The 20337-nt window shown below is 58.4% G+C and overlaps 1 protein-coding gene across 5 annotated transcripts in view; it reads right to left on the bottom strand.

Moving 5' to 3' along the window:
* The window catches only part of MAD1L1 (mitotic arrest deficient 1 like 1), a 331750-nt gene that overhangs the window by 306169 nt on the left and 5244 nt on the right, over positions 1-20337 (bottom strand). For 2 of the 5 annotated variants that reach the window (XM_082430575.1, XM_082430571.1), the window contains exons 3-9: positions 19443-19583; positions 16950-17129; positions 14359-14483; positions 13217-13298; positions 11605-11735; positions 11341-11455; positions 9197-9258 (exon numbers count right to left, since the gene is read on the bottom strand). In XM_082430575.1, the coding sequence (XP_082286701.1) occupies positions 9197-9258; positions 11341-11455; positions 11605-11735; positions 13217-13298; positions 14359-14483; positions 16950-17129; positions 19443-19583 (836 nt within the window). The remainder of the gene's footprint in view (positions 1-9196; positions 9259-11340; positions 11456-11604; positions 11736-13216; positions 13299-14358; positions 14484-16949; positions 17130-19442; positions 19584-20337) is intronic. The other 3 variants (XM_082430573.1, XM_082430572.1, XM_082430574.1) reach the window with 3 other exon arrangements.

Below are 20337 nucleotides of genomic sequence, written 5' to 3'. Positions count from 1 at the left end.
AGGGGGCACCGGGCCTTGGGAGGAGTCCCCGTATGGGCACAGACTGACCCTGGACTCGGGGCACCTGCTCTGCCCTCAAGAGACCTGAGGCGGAGCTCGACGGGAGGAGGAGCAGCTCTAGCTTCCGACAAAATGACAGTGGCCGTGGGAAAGGATGACAGAGCTTGTGACCGCGTGCAGCTAACCCCCAGCTGACCCTGGACGACACTGCTCAGGGGCCTCTCCTCGCAGCCTCAAAGCTGACATTCAAGGGTGTCAGGCGGGGAAGCCCAGGCGTAAATGCCCACTGAAATACCCCTCAACTGTTCCTTGTAGCCGCCCAAGACACTGGCCCTCCAAAGGCCACGGTGACTGCTGGCAACAGCAGGGCAGGCCCTCGGGGGACTGCTCCAGAGGAAGCCGTGCAGCCACCCAGCCCCCTCGTCCCTTCCTGTCCTCTCAGGACACCCCCCACTCTGCCTGGAGACTGGGGACCTGGGCCTCCACAAGGGAGGGGCCTGGTGCGTAACAGGACCTCAGCAAGCACCTGCCAAGTCTGAACCAACTGGGACCCCGGAGCTGCCTCCTCGTTCCCCCAAATAAGCCCCTGGGAATCCAGCAGAGCCTAATTTGTCTACATCCTTTTATTATCTGGCTTTAGGTTTTCTTTTTACATGAATTTAAAAAAAGGCACAGAAGTAGAAGAGCCGTATCTACAAAACTGGGAGACAAGCCCCCCAAAAGAGCCAAGTGAGAAGCACAGAAGTACAGACTCGCCTGAGTCCGGGATCTGCTTCGCTGGGCGCCCGGCTGCTGCGCGGCCTGGGGAGAGCACACGCAGGGGATGCGGCCCTGGAAGAGTCGGGAAGAGTTTCTTCTGGAAAGCATTTCTCTCTCACGTTCCCTACAATGCCGCAAGGCCCACAGCCCGTGGCCTGCTCTGAGCACACAGAGTCAGGGGGACGGGGCTGTGCCCGCTGGGTCTCCGTTAGAGCTTCCCAACCTGCCCAAGCCCAACTAGAACAAAGCAGTTTCTTCTCCCACTGGGGCCAAGCAAGCCTGTCAGGGACGCTGGTCCGTCCACACCTTGCTGCACAAATCCAGCAGGCAGAGACCGGTCCACATTGCTGCCAACTCTGAAACCTCACCAGGGAGCGGGAGACGGGCAGGGGCTGCTCCCCCGAGGCCCGGACTGGACTGCAGCTGAAAGAATGACCCTTGTCAGGAAGCTCTCTGCTACACCTGTTTTCTGGTTCTCACTGGGACATGCTGTGCATAACGCTGGGGCTCTGTCACAGCAGCCAAGCGAGCCAAAGGATGCCTTACCCAAGTCACATCAAACCACAAACGCACCAAACAAAGCCGTCACGATGCCATCACTCACTCACCAAATGTTTATGAAACGCCCACTGGATTTAGGCACAGAGGCTCTAAAGACGGGCCCCTGCTCCTAGTTCACAAGACTGAAGCCTGAGGCTGACCAGGGCAGAAAACACAACTTCCAAGGCAAAAAGAAGCTGGGGACTCAGCCACCCACAACGAGTAAACGCACGGGAACAACTGTTACAGGCCTCCATGGGGACGTAAAGGGCTGAGATGGGTTCAGAAGTCCCCGGCCTCTGCCTGCACCCTCTGGGGGAGGAAGCTCATGGCTCCGGGGCTGCTCTCAGGGAGCCTGGCTGGGGGCTGACACCTCACAGAGGCACAGGCCTGAGGGAGAAATCAAATGTGTTTCAAGGCCCCCTGCAGACTCCAGGCTCCCTGAAAACAGCTTGTGGGGAATGCACGAGGTAGTGAATGAACCGACAATAAAAAGGAACACAGCTGAGACCAAGGCATCAGCAGGCGGGACCAGAAGGGGCCCTGCTCACAAGCCCCCGGAAGGCCAAAGCCTTCTCCTTCCCCCTCCTCTCGTGCCTGCAAAGAAAACACACCAAGACCAATGAAAACGACCCAGACGCGTGACAGCCCAGCTACCTTCCCAAGCAGCCACAGCGCTGCCTGTATTGATCAACCCAACACCTAGGTAATGAGAAATTGCCAACACAGTCACCAGGGTAATAAGTGTGTCCAGGGTGGTCAATAAGATCCGCTCTTAGGAGGAAATTATGCACTCCCCCTCGCCGGCCTCCTAATTGGCCTCACACATCAGGGGAAACTAGTCCCCAGGACTTGTCATCTGGCCAGACTACAAATGTTTTTGGGAAACGTCCAGCATCAGCACTTGTCAGTTCCCAGCTTTCACTCCAGATGATGGGTCAGCAGTTTTGGGGGGCGCAGCTGCCAGGCCTCAGAGCCAGCAAAACCCGCCTGCCTTTCCGTCTCCGCGGTACCAGCGTCCTCTGCAACCCCGCAGCTCTGTCACACCTGCACTCACACTGGCAGGTACTGTGCCCTCCCAGCCTGACTGAAACCAGGCCAGCTGCAGGCACAGAGGGATGGGGAAGGCGCCAAGCCACAGCGGCACCCTTGCCACGAGCAAACTACTTCCTCTATGAAATTAGAGGCCTGGCGACAGAGGGACTCAACAGGCATCCCATGCCTACCGAATAAGGATCCTGCCAAGAGGTGTTGCTCTTTCTCAAAACCCAGCCACTGCAGATTTCCTGCCCCCTCACTCCCCTGTGACCTGACTTGGAATCTCTGCTAGAACCTTTGAAAGCATGCTGCCCGGAGCAACTGATGACGCTCTCACACTGTGACAGAAAGGTCAGTTACACGTTTTTGGAGGGCAATTCGGTCAAACACATATATCTTTTAGGTAAAAAAAATTCAACTTCTAAGAATTTATCCAACCAAAACAATGCTGCTTATTGGTGGGGGGAAAAAAAAAACCCTGGAAATATCCATCAACAGGGGAATGAAGTAAATCAGAATCCATCCACACCATGGAACACTATAGATCCTGAAAATAATTCAGTAGGCCTATCTGTGTTGGTGCAGAAATACTGTCAGAAATTAAGTGGAAAAAAGCAAGGCTGCAGGGTAATAGTATAAAATGAGCACTTCTTAGGGGAATGGGTACATAAAGAGCTTGTATGACAAGGAAAAAAATTTTTTAAATTTTGTAAACTAAACTTACCGTGGTAATCATTTCACGATAATGTGGAAGTCCAATCATTACGCTACAGACCTTAAACTTATACAGTGCTGTTTGTTGATTATATCACAATAAAACTGGAAGAAAAAAAGAGCTTGTATGTACACACAACATTTCTAGAAAGATGCCCAGGAATTTATCAGGCATTGCCTAGAAAGACGGACTGGGGGTAAGAGCGGTAACACCCCGCTGCCCACCCCTGGGGGCAACCCTCAATCCTGGTCTGAGAATGGCACCCCGGGCATAACTAGAGCACCGCGTGATGGTGCCAGACAGCAGCCACACAGGGCAAGCCCGGAGGAGGCGAGATGGGGAGGAATGAAGACCACTTTCACTTTTCACCTTCCTCCTCTGCAGAGCTTGGGTTTACCAAGAAACCACCTGCCCTTCTGCAGCCCACACCTGGCCTCCCCTGGTGACACTCCCATGGTGACACTCCCACAGCACTTGCCCCAAGTCCCCAAGATCCAGGAACACTGAAAAAGCCTGGGCTGGTCCCAGCTGCCCACGGGCCTTTGACAAGCTCAAGAAATGGGTTCCTTCCCAAAATGAAGGCTTTAAAAAGCATCCCCGTCCACTCCTGACTTCAGGCCAGGCCACCTCCTAGGCCTTTTCCTTCCCCTCACAGCTGTCGGGAGCGCCGATTCCTCATCACCCTCGGACCAGCTTGACTGAAGCGTGACATACATACAACTGTGTAGCTGCTGCCGTGACATTCACAGGTGAGGGCTCCCCAGGTCCCCAATCATATCCCAACCCAAGACTTAAGGAGCCACTCACCCTCCTTCTGTCACAGGTCAGTTTTGCCTTTTTTTAAATTTCAAGTAAATGGCATCATGCAGTGTGAACTCAATGAGTTGCCTTCTTTTGCTCAGTGAGAGAGTCGCGTTCCTGCACACAGCACCTGTCTCCTCCTGTTTCTTGCTCAGTGATGTTCCGTTCTCCTGATGGACACCTCACTTGGTTCCGTGTTTGGGCTACTATGAATAAAGCTGCTGTGAACACCCACACACGAGTCTTTGTGAGGCCACACGTCTTCATTTCTCTCGGGTCAGTAACCAGGAGTGGAACTGCTGGGTGGTATCGCCCACGTACAGAAAGCTGCCCAGCTGTTGCCCAAGCAGCTGTGCTGTGTCCCACGGTACCACCAGCACATGAGAGCTCCAGCTGCTCTACATCTTCACCAGGTCGAGAGCAGTATTTCACTGTGACCTTCATTTGTACTCCTCATTTTGTTTTTAATTAATTAATTCATTAATTAATTTGGCTGCGCCGGGTCTTAGTTGCAGCACGTGGTATCTTTAGCTGCTGCATGCGGGATCCCTGACCAGGGATGGAACCTGGGCCCCCTGCACTGGGAGCACAGAGTCTTAACCACTGGACCGCCAGGGAAGTCCCTATACTCCTCTTGTGACTAATGACACCGAGCATTTTTCATGTCCTTTTTCATCACTCATATCTTCTCAAAATTATCTGTTTGAAGTCTTTCACCCATTTTTTAAATTTGGTCATCTTATCAATTTGGAGGAATATTTTCTGTACTGTAGATAAAAGTCCTCAGTCAGATACACATGTTGCAAATATTTTCTCCTAGTCTATGTTTTGCCTTATTTTTTTCTTAACTGTGTCTTTTGAAAGCAAAAGTTTCTAATTTTGAAGTCTAACTTACCAATTTTTTTCATCTATGGTTCATGCTTTTTGTGTCCTAAGAACTCTTTGCCAAACCCAAGCTTCCAAAAGTTTGTTTTTACTTTTAAGTCCATGCCCCACTGAACTGATTTTGTGGACAGTATGAGGTCTCTATTTGTACAGATTCCCTGCTGTTTCAGCACCATTTGTTGAAAGACTCTCTCCCATTGAATTATCTTGTCACCTTTGACAAAAATCAATTGCCTCTATATTCTCAGATTATTCCTGAACTTTCTATTCTGCCCCATTGATTTACACGTCTATCCTTAAACCATGACCACCCTGTCTTGATTAAGGCCGTTCACAGTGTGCTTGCAACCAGCTGCTGGAAGCCCTCTAACTCATTCTTCTTCCAAACTCTGACAGCCGTTGTAGGTCCCTTCCATTTCTACAGAGATTTTAGAATCAGTTTGTCGATTTCTCCCCAAAAGTCCTCCTGGGACTCTGACTGGGATTGTGCTGAACCTATGAACTGTCTCAGCAATACTGAGTACTCCGACCCATGAACACGGCATCTCTCTCTCCAGTTACTTACGTTGCTATCAGGTTATCCTTAATTGCTCTCAGCAGCATCTACGGTTTCCAGTGTATGGGTCCCATGCACATATTTTGTTAAATTTATCCCCAAGTATTTCGCAGACACATCACAGGGTATCCCTCTTCAGCACCTTCAAATCATCCCAACACGCCGCGCTACCGAGGAATGAGGCTCAGCGAGTCACAGCCCTCCGCACCACTGCCCATTCCCTCAGTCCAACCCTCAAGGCCCTGGGACTAGAACGTCCAGACACCAGACGCAGCCACCCTCCTCCCCACACCAGCGCCTGCAACTGCACAGGCCCCACCTCACCCATGCAGGGCATTCCCTCGCACCCTCCAAGTCCTGATGTCAACCTGCCCCCGACTCACATGACCCACGTGCTGGAGACAAGGGATCAGACAACGTCAGGGGTGGACAAGCTCGTCTGGCAGATAAGGACACTCAGCCCAACAGGCTTCCCTATAGGTTTGCACTGGCTGACCCACCAGCCAAGACACCCCCCACCCCCTGTTATCCCAGGGTCCTCACGATTTAAGAAATCCCTAACTAGGAAGAGGGTGACCACTGTCGTGCCATGTGGACCCTTCTCTGTTCCTAACCTCTGCAAGACCACAGAGCCCTCTGCAGGTCCCAAGGTCGCAGGGAGCCACGATCACCAGGGGTGGGGGGGTGCCACCTAGTGGCAACAGATCTCAGAAACCCACAGAGACGCTGGACGGCGGCCAGAGCCTGGGGTCATGACAGGCCCCAAATGAGCAAAATTATGGCAACGCCCTGACCGAAAAACCCAACAGGGCTTCCCTGGTGGCGCAGTGGTTAAGAACCCGCCTGCCAATGCAGGGGACACAGGTTCGAGCCCTGGTCCGGGAAGATCCCACGGGCCGCGGAGCCCGTGAGCCACAACTACTGAGCCCGTGCGCCTACAGCCTGTGCTCCACAACAAGAGAAGCCACCGCAATGAGAAGCCCGCACACCGCAACGAAGGGTAGCCCCCGCTCGCCACAACTAGAGAAAGCCCGCGCACAGCAACGAAGACCCAACACAGCCTAAATAAATAAATAAAAATAAATTAAACAAAAAAAGTATTAAAAAAGACGCAACAGACTCATGCCTGCCAGGCCAGGCCAAAACACCCTCCCAGCCCCTCGACTCTCTAATGCCAGGGCAACTGCTAGACTCCAACTTCTGCTGTCGCTGGAGCTGGCTGATCACACTTCGGGGAAGGGGTCCCTGGACTAGCACGCAAAATCTCACATCTACACGCACCCACTCGCAAACCTGTGTTTTCGTGGGGAGAAAGTATGACTTTCATCAGATTTTCAGAGATTCGTGACCCCATGGTGAGAAACCAACATTCCAGAAGACTCTTCCATTTACAGATGTGGAAACGGGTGTAAAAAAGACCCCACAACACACGGGGGCTAAGCTGGGGTCAGACACACGTCCAGCCACAGTTTAACAGGGTCTGAGATGGCCCCAGTCACTCCCGCTGCACTGAACACTGCGAAAGTGACAAAGGGTGTCCCTCAGCTCCCAGCGGACCCCACCTCCGCCCACCAGGCAGGGCCCCCAGACAACGTCACCGTGGAACAGTGCGCGTCTCCCCCTCCCACGCCCACCCCTTTGCAGGGACCCCACACGGCAGCAACGGGCCCCCAGCCTCTCCCTGTGCCCGAGAGCCCTGTGCCCGTTTCCCACCCCCACACTCAATTCCAAGGGCCGTGGGCTCCACCCAGTTACCCTCCCTGCTCAGAAACCGCTAATAACTGCCCCAAACCTGGCAACAGTGAGCCAAGCCCCTCATGGTATTTGTGGTCACACCAAGACTCAAGTCCAGCGTTGGAGAGGCGGACCCAATGGGCCTGGGCTCAGCCCAGGCGTCCGCATGTGCACCAAACTCCCCAGGTGATCCTGCTGATGGGCCACACTTACACCGCAAGCCTGTGGCCCACCGACCGCCACTCGACACACGCACCCGCATAAGCGGGGCAGGAGGTGCCGGAGGTGAGGGCCCACCCCAAACGCCCTAGTGGGGACAGGAGAGGCAGGGCGGAGGAGCTAAGGTTTCCGAGGGGCCCCCAGAAGCGGCCCAGGCACAACCGCCACAAAGCACGTGGAGAGAAGGCTTCTCATTACAGGGGCTCCCGCCAGGAACCCCAGGAGTCAAGGACAGCCAGCCACACCTCACTGCTCTGCAGCGTGCACGGCACCCGGCGCACAGGCGCGTCTAACCTCCCCCAGCACAGCGAGGCAAGCCCTGCGGCCCTGCCCAAGGGCAAGGGGCTGGCCCGGAGCAGTGCGCCCACTCGAAGAGAGGTGCCCTGACGGGCGGGAGAGCGGGACGGGACTCCAGCCTCCGCGAACCGCCTGTTTTCCCTCCACAAACGCATGCCCCACTTTCCTGCTGACCCCGAGCTGCCAGCAGGCGTGGGCAGCCCCCACCTCCACCAGTGCTCCGAACCACCCCTTCCTCCCGCCTCCAGGGCCTGGTCACTAAGGGAAGGCGGGGTGAACACACAACACGCGCAAGCATGGGACCAGCCCAGAAGCCCGCGGGCGCAGGCCCCAACCATGTGCCAGCCACTGCGAGGTGGGCGACAGTGGTCAGGTTTGGAAGCGGGACCAAAAGGTCTTAAGGAGCAGCTGCACCTTCCATCGTGTCCAGCGCACTGACCCTTGTGCCATTCTGGCCAGAGACGGCAGCTGGCTACGCGCCGGCCCTGCTACCCTGACTGAGGCGTTCAAACACTCCAGCAGCTGGTGCCACCAGGCGCGTGAGGGCCTCTGATCTCCCGCACAAGAAAAAAGTCATGGAGCTTTCTCTTCTGACGTCAGCCTTCCCCACGAGTTCATCAGCCCAGAGAAAAGGAGAAAACACAAAACATCTAGGCCCCGCTGGGGCCAGCCCTACATGAGCCTGGGTTCCGCAGGTGGAGTTCAGGAGGGAACAGCCTACTCTGTTCTCTGAGACTTAGCGAGGCAGAAAGAAAACGAAGGGGCCTCTTCAAGTGACAAACACCTGGAGTCCATGGTGCGATCGAACTGGTGCAGGTCCCAGAAGAGCAGTCAGAGACTGTAATTCCTGGACAGCCCTTTGAGGAGGGCTCTCTGTCTTGGCCCAACTTCCGAGAGCAGCAGGAGAGACCCCCGAGAAGACACAGTCTTCAAGTCGCACAAGCAGATAAACAGAAGGCTCTTTAAATGCCACAGGCCCCAGGCGCCAGGACTAATCCTAAAGGACCGATCTCCCACCCCCACCCCAAGACGGGAGCAGCTGGGCAGAGTCCGTCTGCGGGGGGGTCGGGCGGGGGCGGGACCTGGGGGCTAAGGGCCAGTGGTGGAGCGACGCTGGAGGAAGGGGCAGCGGCCCCAGAAGGAGAGGCAGCAGGACAGATGGAATCGGGAGCAGGGAGCGGTGGGAAGATGCCCGTCTGAGAACCAGGCCCGCTTGGCCGTCCAGCAGCCCCACCTGCCATTCACTTGCTGGCATTAGCTCGACAGACAAGCTGAGGCTGCTGCAAGGGCCTGATGGGAAACAATCCTCCATTACCCTGTTTTCCCTTTTTGCCCCTGAAGACTCAGTTTATCTCTACTCATTACAACCACCTAAAAGAAATGACTTCCCTCAAAAGCAACTACTTCCTCAGTATAAACAAAACAGAGCCCTTCAAGAAAACCCAACAATGCAGGGCCCACACCTGCCAGCGCTCTGTCGAGAATGTCCCGTCCTTGGCGGGGAGAGTCCCTACTTCCACCTCCTTAAACCTCAGCAGCCACAGGCAGGGCCTCTGCTGGAAGGAACCGGGCTAGCAGGGCCCATTCTGCCAAAGGTGCCAGCCGTGTGGAGAAAAGGTGGGGACCCTGTGGCCCCGGCGCCCTCCGCCTACCTGATGCTCAAGCCCGTGGTCTGGTCCAGCCTCTCCCAGCTCTGCAGCTTCGTTAGCAGCCTCTGAAAAGACATGGAAGCAGAGCCCTTAGAGCGCTGTGCCTGTCATCTCCGTGCAAGCGCCAGGCCCTCCCACTTCCTCCCCACACGCACCTCGACCCCCAGCACAGCAGCACCACACAAAACCGACGACGTCACATCCCTGATCCTCCAGAACGGCCTGCCCTGATCGCTGAGCTAAAACACAGAAACGCGCCCATCCGCTCCAAAGCAGACAGGTTGCTTCCCAACCGCTGAAGCTACACTGCGTGCTTAACATCCCATTCATTCCTGGCTCTGTAACTTCAAGGTTCCCAGCAGGCCAGAAGGACTGCGGGCTGGGGAAAGGGGTGGGGGGCAGACAGCCTCCTGGACGGTCCTGCAATAACCACCTGTGCCCCAGGGGGCAGACGCTGCCCACGGCCTTGTCGCCCATCCTCCAGGTGCGCCTCAGGATGCCAAGCCCCAAGGCAGACAGACTTGGGCCGAGAGCCAAACCCCAGCCCCCAACACACACGCACACACGCACACACACGTGCACGCGTCGGGCTGGGCCCCCGTGGCCGCTGGGAAGAACAGGGGGCAGCAGCGGTGCCCCGACCCGGCCCGCATGCCGGGTCTCCCGCCCTTGTATTCTCACAGCCGCTCCACACTGACCCACATTCCACATCGGAGACTCGCTCCCTTTCTAGACCGCGTGCCTTTGTCTGGCCTCCCACTCCTTCCTGGGGCCAAGCACAGCCCTGTTCATTGCGCTCATTCAGCCACCCAAGTACTTCCTGACCCCTATCATGTGCCGGGCACAAGACTGGTTAATAAATCGATGACCACAGCTGACGCTGAGTCAGCGTCTACCACTGTTTAAGCACTTTACGTTAACTCATTTAATCCTCACACCCCTACGGGGAGACGCTCATTCCTCGTTACACAGGTGGACAGAGAGGCTGAGTAATCTGCCGGGGTCACACAGCCAGCGGGCACGCAACAGCAGGGCTGGAAACCAGGCAGCGTGATGCCACGTGCAGAATCTTCACCAATTTCAAAACAAACTGTATCCAGAGAAAAACTGCTGGACTCCGGAACGGTCTTTTCAGGCCAAGTGCCCACATAAGCCAACGCCTGAGAGGGATTTGTGCTCCGGCCCCACGATGCCTCAGCTGGCAGTGAACCCACTGGGGGGGGCAGCTGACGAGCACTCCGACCAGACTGCAAGCTACGGGAGGTGGTGACATGGTTCACGCCGGGCAAACCAGAAAGGAAGGGAACTGAGGGTGACCACGGGGAAGCAGTGTGGAAGGACAGAAGGACCCGGGGCCTGGAGCCGGGAGGCCTCCGTGCTGGTCTGCTCAGCACGCGAACAAGGATGCTTTCGGCACCGACGTCCAAGGCCATCTCTACAACAATCCACAAAATGTCCCGATGAGTCCCAGCAGCAAACACAGGGAAAGGAAACTCAGCACAGGTGTCTGTTCACATCCATGGGTGGGAACAACATCTGTTCCAGGTACCACAAGCCATCTCCTCTCTCTGACTCAGCATCAGTGCTACTGAAACAAACTACTACGAACTCGGTGGCTGAGAACAATACACATTTACTGTCTAACAGCTCCGTAGGTCGGAAGTCCAGCAAGGGCCTCACTGTGCCAGATCAAGGGGTCGCAGGGCCACACTCCTCCTGGATGCCCCGGGGAAAAACCTGTTTCCTCGCCTGTTCCAGCCTCTAGAGGTGCCCACGTTCCCTGGCTCACGGCCCCTTCCTCCATTCAACGCCACCAAGAGCAGCAGGCAAGTCCTCCTCAGCTCACGTGGCTCCGACCTCCTCCAACCCCCTCCGGCCCCTGTCAGGACCTGTGAGCACACTGGCCCAGCTGGGGGCCGGCAGGAGCCCCAGGGGAGCCTCCCTACCACAGGCCAGGGGTCAGCACCCTTCGATCCCCTTTGTCCACAGTTCTGGGGAGCAGGATGGGGCTGTCATTAGGGCTCACTACTCTGCCCACCATACTAGCCCAGCGGCTGCCACATTTTAGCTGAACAGCTGGAACGTAGGACTAAAACACCCAGGGTCTCCCCTAGCCAGCCACAGGACACCCGCGGGGACCAGCTCACCTCCTTCTCCAGCTCCAGGTCGACCAGGGTTTCCTGCATCTTCTCCTGCCGCCCCAGCCTCCGCTGCAGCCCCTCCAGCTCCTCCCGGAGCAGCCCGTTGGTGTCCCGCATCTCCCTGGCAGGGCCAGAAGCACAGTCACTCAAACAGCCGCACCGCCGGGGACGGTGCAGGAGCCCCTGGAGCAGGGGCTGCACCCAAGGAGGCTGCACACGTTTTGCACACGCGCGCACACACCACCCCCATCCCCCCCCGGGGCCCCTCACCGCAGGCAGGCGTTCTCCTCCCGCAGCTGCCGCAGCTCCCTCTCCATCGCGGGCAGCCGCACCAGCTCAGACCTCATGTTCTTCACAACTGCAGCGTCCTGCTCCTGCAGGGCCAGCTTCTGCTCCAAATCCTGATCGAGGCCAGAGACAGAGGGGAGACGGTCACGGGCACCTAACTGCCCCAGACCCACGGCAACGCCCACGGCCCTGGCGCCCGCCTCTGGGCAGCCTGCGCCGGCTGTGCCTCTGCGCGGTGTGCTCAGCGGACACTCCGAGGGCGGCCCCACACGCCACGTGCTGTGCCGCCTGCAGGGCAGGAGCCCGGCACACGGCCGCACACGGACACGCAGCGCAGGCTCCGTGAGTCGACACCCGCCCTCCCGCGCTGGCCCTGCTTGCCACTCCCGTGGCACAGGGTCCTGACTGAGTCCTTGTACGGTGAGGAGAGCCTGTCCTTTACTACATGTAGTCCCCAGGGACACATGGAGCCACCGCGGAGACTCGTCAGTGACGAGTCACAGAATAGGCTAAGAGCACGGGGCCAGGATCTGAAAATCAGGCAACCATTCAACAAACACTAAGGGGCCCAGCTCTGGGCCAGGTACTGGGTCAAGCAGCGGGGACACCATGACACACAGGACAGATGAGGTCTCTGCAGGGAAGAGCGTAGAAAAGACAGACATCAGGCCGTGCAGGCAAGTCAATACTGAGAAGCAGGCCAAGGACTCAGATGGGCGGACGGGGCAGGGAAGACGTAACGGGTCGTGTGAAGCAGTGAGGACCGGGGAGGAGAGACGGACGAGCCGCAGAGGACAGCACGTGAAGACCAGAGGCGAAAGCGAGCCGGGAGGTCTGGAAGCTGACAAGCCGGAGCTCGGGGTACACGGAGCCAGAGCACGGGAGCGGGGCCCGGTGCGCGGACGTGGCTCTAAGGGCAGCAGGCGGCCATCACGGCTCCCCAGCCGTGTCCTCCCACAGAGAGGCAGCACGGCCTGAACTAGAGTCACGCCGACCTGGCTCTGAGACCCAGCTTAGTCATGCACTAGCTGTGCGACATCGGGCAGGCTATTCACCCTCTCCAGTCCTGTTTTATCATCTGCACAGCAGTCCATGGTACTTGAAGTTATCATACGTTTACTTTTTACTCTGTGTGTTTGATTCTGATCTTCATCCAAAAGCATACGAGCTTCCTGGGAGCAGAAATACGCACCCCAGCACCCGGCACAGGGCCTGGCACATAAGGAAACAACCGACATGCAAACAGCTACAGCGGACACAGGCAGCTAACTGCCCCTAGGTGCCCCCGAGTACGCCCGCAGCTCAGACACACCCACGGGCCATGGGGGGCCGAGCCCGGCTCTGGGACGTCTCCCAGACACAGGCAGCTAACTGCCCCTAGGTGCCCCCGAGTACGCCCGCAGCTCAGAAACACCCACGGGCCATGGGGGGCCGAGCCCGGCTCTGGGACGTCTCCCAGACACAGGCAGCTAACTGCCCCTAGGTGCCCCCGAGTACGCCTGCAGCTCAGACACACCCACGGGCCATGGGGGGCCGAGCCCGGCTCTGGGACGTCTCCCGGACGCAGGCCCGGGACGGGGCCGGAGCAGCTCACCTTAACCCTCTGCGCGTGGTCCACCTGCACGTCCTGGCTGGCCTGGAGCTCCTGAACCTGCTGGTTAGCGTCCTGCCATTTCCTGTTGAGGAAACGGCACGTCATGTGCAGAAACAGGCATGCGGTAAAGCCAGCAATTGCCCTCACTCTAAAAGCTCTCCAGCACAGACACACACACTCCTACACGCATGCACGCACACTCCCGCACGCTCCCTGCAAGGACGCCTCAGGGTCCAGGGCCCAGCTCCTGCTGATGGCTCTGTGGCCTGAGTCTCAGGGCAGGTGGGTAAGTCCAGACCACCTGCAAGTCCTCTCCCCTCCCCACACCTCTCACAATAGGAGCTTCTGCTGGCCCTGGAACAGCCAAAGCCAAGGACCCGCTCAGTACTGACCCACTCCCCAACCCTGCCCCATTCCACCGAGTTAGGGGAGCCAGAACTCCCCTAAGACAACACCTGCTAAGGTAGAGGCCACGAGCTTCGGGAGAGCGCTGTCTTCTACCTGCATCTCCAGGCGAGCTCTTCCATCCTGCCATGCCTTTGCTCAGGGGGCTCCCTCCCCAGGAACGTCCTTTCCCACCCACGTCCCCCCTGCCCCAGGGCATGTCCTACACAGCCTTCAAAATCTCGCTCAAACCTAACACCTTCTCTGAAAGCTCCCTCCAAGCAGGCATCCCACCCCCAGAGGAGGGAAGAAATGACTGTTCCCGCTTCTTATTCTTGGAACATTTGAAACACCGCTCTGTTCCGGCACTAAAGGTCCTGGCTTCAAAGGCCTCAGTGTGTCCCAACAGCCTGCGGATGGGAGGCCAGCGCACGAAGGGCACTCGCGGACCCTCAGAGCTTCAGCGCACGCGACGTTCGTGACCACTGGGTGCTCAGGCCACAGAGGGCATACGCAGGAGAGCCAGCCTGGGCTTGCACACGGTTAACAAGTGGACATCCAGCGCAGCATGCAGCCCGGCAGGCGTCAGGCCAAAGGCACGCAGGCGGACAGCCGGCCAGGCTCACCTGGCCGAGGGGCAGAGACGCCTGCCCGCCGCCTCCAGGCTCACCTGGCCGAGGGGCAGAGACGCCTGCCCGCCGACTCCAGGCTCACCTGGCAGAGGCGCAGAGATGCCTGCCCGCCGCCTCCACACTCACCTGTGCTGCAGCTCCAGCTGCTCCTTCAGCTCCTGCTTCTCAGACTCCAGGCGCTTCACCTGCATCTCCTGGTTCATCACGCTCCACTGCAGGTCCGACAGCCTCCCCTTCAGCACGCTGATGGTCTGAAAGCGAGGCAGACAAGGGCCGGTCCCCTCCCGTCCCGCTCCGGAGGGCGAGGACAGAGCCATCTTCTCCTTCGGAACACGCGACCGCCCCTCAACCCAACCCGAGCCCCGCCTCGGTGACCCGCAGCCTCGGGAGTGAGAACGCTGCCGGCCAAGGCGGGCCCGGGCCTCACGCCTGGCGGCCTCCACACCCGCGCCCCGCGTCACCCCTTCCCAGCCGGCGTGTGCACAGGCCCCCAGCCCGTGGCGGCCCACACCCGCTCTGTCCCCAGCCCAGGATCCCTTCTCTAACCGGCCCACCCCACCACCGCGCCCCCGGCCCAGCTGTGCACGAGACGCTACACGGGGACAAGCCGGGCACCCGCCAAGAAGTCAGAAGTGGGCGCTGAGGCTGTCCTCAGCACGACACCACGAGAGCCACACACAACGAACGGGAGCCGCACGAGTGCCGCAGAGGCTGAAGCGCTCCCAGGCCAGAAGGGGTCGTCGGGGAAGGCACAGGGAGGCGGCCCAGCGCACAGCCTCCAGGACAGCGAGTCCGCCAGACCGACACTGGGGCGGAACCGCAGTCCTCAGCTCCGACCACACCCTCCCCAGACAACCTTCTGGTGAGGGGACCCCACTTGTGGCTTTCCTGGGGCAAGAGAGCACGCCTCCAACAGGAAAAGCCAGCCCACTCAAGGGCGTCACTCTAAGTGAACAACTGGAAACATCACCCCATCAGCCTCTGAGACAGCAACCTACAAGCAACCTACAAGCAACCTACAAGCTGAGGGCAAGAGGACGGCCTGGCAAACTCACCACAGTGAGCAACCCTCGCACGGGGCGCCGTCTGCAAACACGGGGGCCACAGCAGGCCCCCCAGGGAGGCTGATGGGGGGTGGGGCTGTGTCCTACCCTCTCATCGACCTGCATGGTTTCCTTTATGATAACCGTGACTCTCAATCTGCGACCCAAAGAAGAATGAAGACACTTAAGGTTTACTTAACCACGAACATATCCTTTGAGAATTCTTCCTGAATTAAATAAACGTACAGACGCTGTGCTGAATACAGGAGTCAGACGGCCCACCGCCTGGAGGACAAAGCTGTGCGGAAGCCAAGCCATCAACAGGACGACCTCAGAGAGCACGAGCATCTAAACCACGGCACCGTGACGAGAGAACACAGTTGTGCGGGATGGAGGTTTACAGACCTAGACTCGGAACCAAGGACGCCTTCTCCACGGGGTGAAAAGGGAGCCGAGCAACGTCGGGGTCTCCGTCCCAAATCGCCACAACCCTTGCCACGCCAGGCCCCACGGGCGTCTGCTCTGTGCCAAGGGTGCCCCCCAAATTGCTCCTCACTGAGCCACGTGCAGGACATGCCCACCCCCGTCCTCCAGAAAAGCCTGCAATGGAGCACAGGCAGGCACACACCCAAGGCGGGAGGAGGACTTGTCTTAAGGCCACTCACGGCTCCTCTCCTGCCAACATCCACGTCAGAAGACAGATGTAGGAACAATCTTACCATGCTCACCAGCGTTGCCAAGGCAAAAATCACCTGGCGCCTGCTCCGAAGATCTATCAAGGAGAGAAAACCACGCAGAGACAGAATACCAATGATCCCACGGCCCCCGACTCCCTCCCCCGGCAGCGTTTCATCTTTGTCCTCGCAGCACCTGTGATCTTGAGCAGCAGAGCAAAGGGACAGGAAAGGTCAGAGGAGTCCAGTTTCCACAAGCCTCAATGTTTGGGTTCTGCTTCTAACATTTATACAACCTCTGGTTGGTAGAGACAATGATGACTACGAATGACCTGTGCTCTGGTTCCAGAGATATTCTCAGATGCTAACAAACCTTATTAATAATCAAAGAAATGCAAATCCAGAGGCACCTACTTACACCTCCAGGGGCGGGGCGAGGGGGCGGAATCACAAGTATTTCCAGAAAACATCACTCACTATCCGTGACAGGTAGAGGTTCCAGTGAGAGCAGAATCCTCAACAATAGTTACTAGCAGAACACAGCATCGTGTAGCAAAAGCCACAGAGAGACGTGTAACTGCTGATCTTATAATCCCATTCCCAGGGATTTGTCCAAACAAAATCATTCACCAGAAACAAACAGGCTACACGCATGAAGCTATCTACCCCATGTGTATCTGTATCAGGGTGTGTTGTGTGTATAAAAAAAACAAAACACGTGAAAATGACCAAAAACAGATTAGTCAACCACTAAAAATCCTAATCACAAAGACAACAAAAGTATTCCACTTACTAACTGAAAACCACAGAATGGGAAATTAGTGTTTTTGCTACGATCACAACTACGCAAAAGACGTAGGCGCACACGTGGGACGCAGAATTAAACAGCGACGCTACCACGGAGCTACCGTGCCGGAGGCGGGAGTGCGTCTTCTCTCCGCGCAGAGAGACTGCTCGTGGGGCGAGGGCAGCACCCCAGCCCGGGGCCGCGGCCCCTCACCTCGCCAGCCTCGGCCAGGCCGCCCTCCTTCTCCCGCAGCTCCTTGCTGGCGGCGTCCAGGCTCTGCTGGCACGACCTGTAGCGCTCCAGCTGCGCCTTCACCTTCTCCTCCGCCTCGGCCTCCCGCTCCTGAAGCTGCCGCACGCGCGTCAGGAGCTCCTGGTTGCGGTCCACCTCACGCTGCCAAGGAGAACGGGCCGGTGAGAGGGCGTGGGGGCCGGCTGAGCCCACCCCGCTCGGCCCTCAGGACAGGACTGAGGCCCAGAGAAGAGCCACCAACAAGGCAAAAGCCAAGCCCACAGGCGACCCGAGGCCGCAGCGGGACGCCCCCCAAGGTGAGCGCCTGGCCGCATCTCACGGCGCCCCCTGGGAGGGCGCTCGCACGCGGCACGCCACCAACCACTGCCCAGGGTGGCCGCCTGCAGGGAGGAGACGGAGCACAGCATCTCACTCAGACTCGACCTTGGGAAGAGGCTCCCGTCCCCACGAGCCAGCACGCCCCCGGAGAGTGGACGGGAGCCCGCAGGCGGGAGCACCTGACCCTGGGCCCTCACCTCCCACAGAGCTTCAGAGTCACGCTGCACGGGTACCCTCGAGGGGCCGCGTGGCTTGCGCTGGCAAGGAACGCACAGAACTCAGACTTCTCACTCTGACGATCCCTCAGGGTCCAAAGGGTCAGGTGTCGGCCGCTGAGGTTACCCTCAGCCCAAGAAGCAAAGGGATCACAAGTGGCAGCCAGAGTCCCAGGGGCAAAGGCACCAAGTCCTAGTTACGTGGAGCCTGACACTCTGCTGACCTCTGACCTCTCATCAGGAAGCCGAGCCGCAGAAGCTCCCGCCAAGGGCTGCCTGCCGGGCGCTCGCAGGGCCTGCCGTACTCAGAGGCAGTGCTGAGACCAGGACTCTCCGAGCCCAATGGCAACGAGGAGCTTAATAAAAGCACAGCCAGGGCCACGGCCTCCTGCTGATCCAGGGTTCAGGGGAGCGACGAACCGCGACTACAGCCTCCAAACCACCAGGAGGCCTTGAAGCCTGGGGACCTGCCAAGACGCAGGAGTGAGGTGCTGTGGCTGTGCAGGGACCCGGCCAGCACGTCACAGGGCAAGACGTGGCATCTCTCCTCAGGCGGCCAGTCCCAAGTGCACATGGGGCAGTGCAGGCAGGTCCCCAGACCTTGGACACCGAAGTCTCACCATCTCATCGGTATTTCCAGGTGGGAGGGCTGAGATTCCCACCCACCTGCCCTCTCCACCCACTACCAAACTGGCAGTCCCTGAGAAACCTTCGCAGATACCCAAGACTCAAAGGGACAATCTGAAAACCACTGGCTCAGACGGTTCCAGGGCCGTATTCAGCCAAGTCTATGGGCAGGGGGGAAAGGCCTCTCCAAGAGGAAGGCGCAAGTTCAGCGAGGGGGCCCCAGGATTAAGCTCAGTCAGCCCTGTACCCTTGGATTTCCCCACGAAAGACTGTCAGTGACTCACTTCAATACCTGCAAGATTCCCATGGCCTCTCCCTCTTCTTCTTCCCACCGGCTCCCCCAGGACATATTTCCTAGGACAACCCAGAACGTCGGCGAAAGCCCCACTGCACGCAGAAGCACCACACTGCGCAGCACCAGGGCCAATGCCGAGGCGGCAGCGCCCCACCTGCGGCGCACTGGGCTGCTGAGTCCACGCGGCACGCCACGGCCACGGGCACAGCCACGGGCCTGCACGTCGGGTTCAAGTACATCCAGCTAGCATCGCACCCTCGAGGCCATCAGCTACTTCTACAGGGCCTCAGAAAGAGGAGGAATATGCCACGTGACGTGACAATGGGGCCAGATATCCACCCTCAGGGAAGCACAGAGGCCAGAGACCTTCTGATCCAACGCGCTGCCTGGATCTTGGCAGCATTGCCACAACTCATCAGCACTTATTGAAAAACCCTGGCAAAGTGCTGTTAATCAAAGCAAAGGAAGCATGGAATTTATGCACTAAGTAAAAACCTAGCATCTCCTCTGGGTAACAGGGGGTTATGCTTTCCTAGCCTGCCCTGGGTAAGGCAAGGGCAACATGAAGCAGCCCCCGACACTGGGGTTCTTGGCGCTGAGGCCCTATAACCATTTGCGCAAGACCCAGCCTGGACCTGAGACTCTTATGCAAGCCAGTGACTTTCCAGGCCTGTCACCGCCAGGCCACCTGGCATTTGTGCCAGACCTCCATCCCAATTCTCAGAGAAGAGAGGGCAACCACGCGGCCAGCGGAGACGAGTGCCCACCAGCACCTCACCGGGCAGACGCGGCAGGGCAGCCATCCCTTCGTGCTGCCCTCCTCGGGGACACAGGGCACACCTGAGGCCCGACCCCCTTCCTCAGGCGGCCTAAGAAGGCAGGCCCTGGACACCTGGAGGACAGCCCCTGGGCCGCTGGCTGGGCTCTCGCTCCCCGTGGTCCGGCAGGCACACGCACCCCCCCCACCCCCTGCTCTGGGGCGGGCCCGCCGGAGCCCACCTCGTAGCTCCTGGCGCTGGCGCTGGCTGCCCGCTCCAGCTCCACGCGGGCCCTCTTGTGACTCAGCTCCATCTGCGTCTTCTCCCGCTCCACCTGGATGAGGTGGGACCTGGAGCGGATCTGCTCCGCTCGCTCCTCCAGCTGACCGGTCGCGTGCAAAGGAAAGACGGGGCCTCAGCAGCTGCGTCCGACAGGTGAGGGGCTCACCCAGCGCCCCCCCAGCGAGCACCCGCTCCCAGCAAGGCCCTCGCTCAGCCCTGGGGAGGAAGGAACACCGGGCCCCCAGGTGGGAAAGGGCTGCAGGGAGGCAGCAAGGCAAGAGAAGGTGACAGAGGACGAAAGAGGACGGTGCGTTTTCAGATGGCAGTGTGAGGGCATGTTTCCTGTGCCGTGTAACAAACTACCGCCAACGCAGCAGCTTAAACGCCCATATGCTGGCTGTCGGTTCTGTGGGTCAGAAGGCCAGGCACACACAGCCAGCTTCTCCGATCAGGGTCTCAACATCTAAAATCCATGCAGTCGGCAAGCTGTGCTCTCCCCTGTAGCTCAGGAGCCTCTCCCACGTTCCTATTTCCTTGCTGGCTGGCAGGCCCGGGCTGCTGTCAGCTCCCAGAGGCTGCCCACATTCCCTGCCACCTTTGGAGGTGGGCCCTCTCCACCTCCAAAGCCAACAAGGGAGAATCTCGCATGTGTGGAATCCCTTTCCTGCTCTGCATCTCTGACTTCTTTGTCTGATTTCTGGACCCAGATTTTAAAGACTCACCTGATTGGGTCAGGCCCACCCAGGTACTCTCCCTACCTTAAGGTCAACTGATTGGAGCTATTAATTCTATCTGCAAAACCGCGGGGCCACAACACCTAGTTAGTGTTTGATTAAGTGGGAGAAACCGCAGTC

Source organism: Balaenoptera physalus (genome assembly GCF_965194825.1).
Source record: "Balaenoptera physalus genome assembly, chromosome: 16".
Lineage (NCBI taxonomy): Eukaryota > Metazoa > Chordata > Mammalia > Artiodactyla > Balaenopteridae > Balaenoptera > Balaenoptera physalus.
The sequence above is the reverse complement of the archived record's forward strand: the minus strand, read 5'-3'. Positions and strand labels throughout refer to the sequence as shown.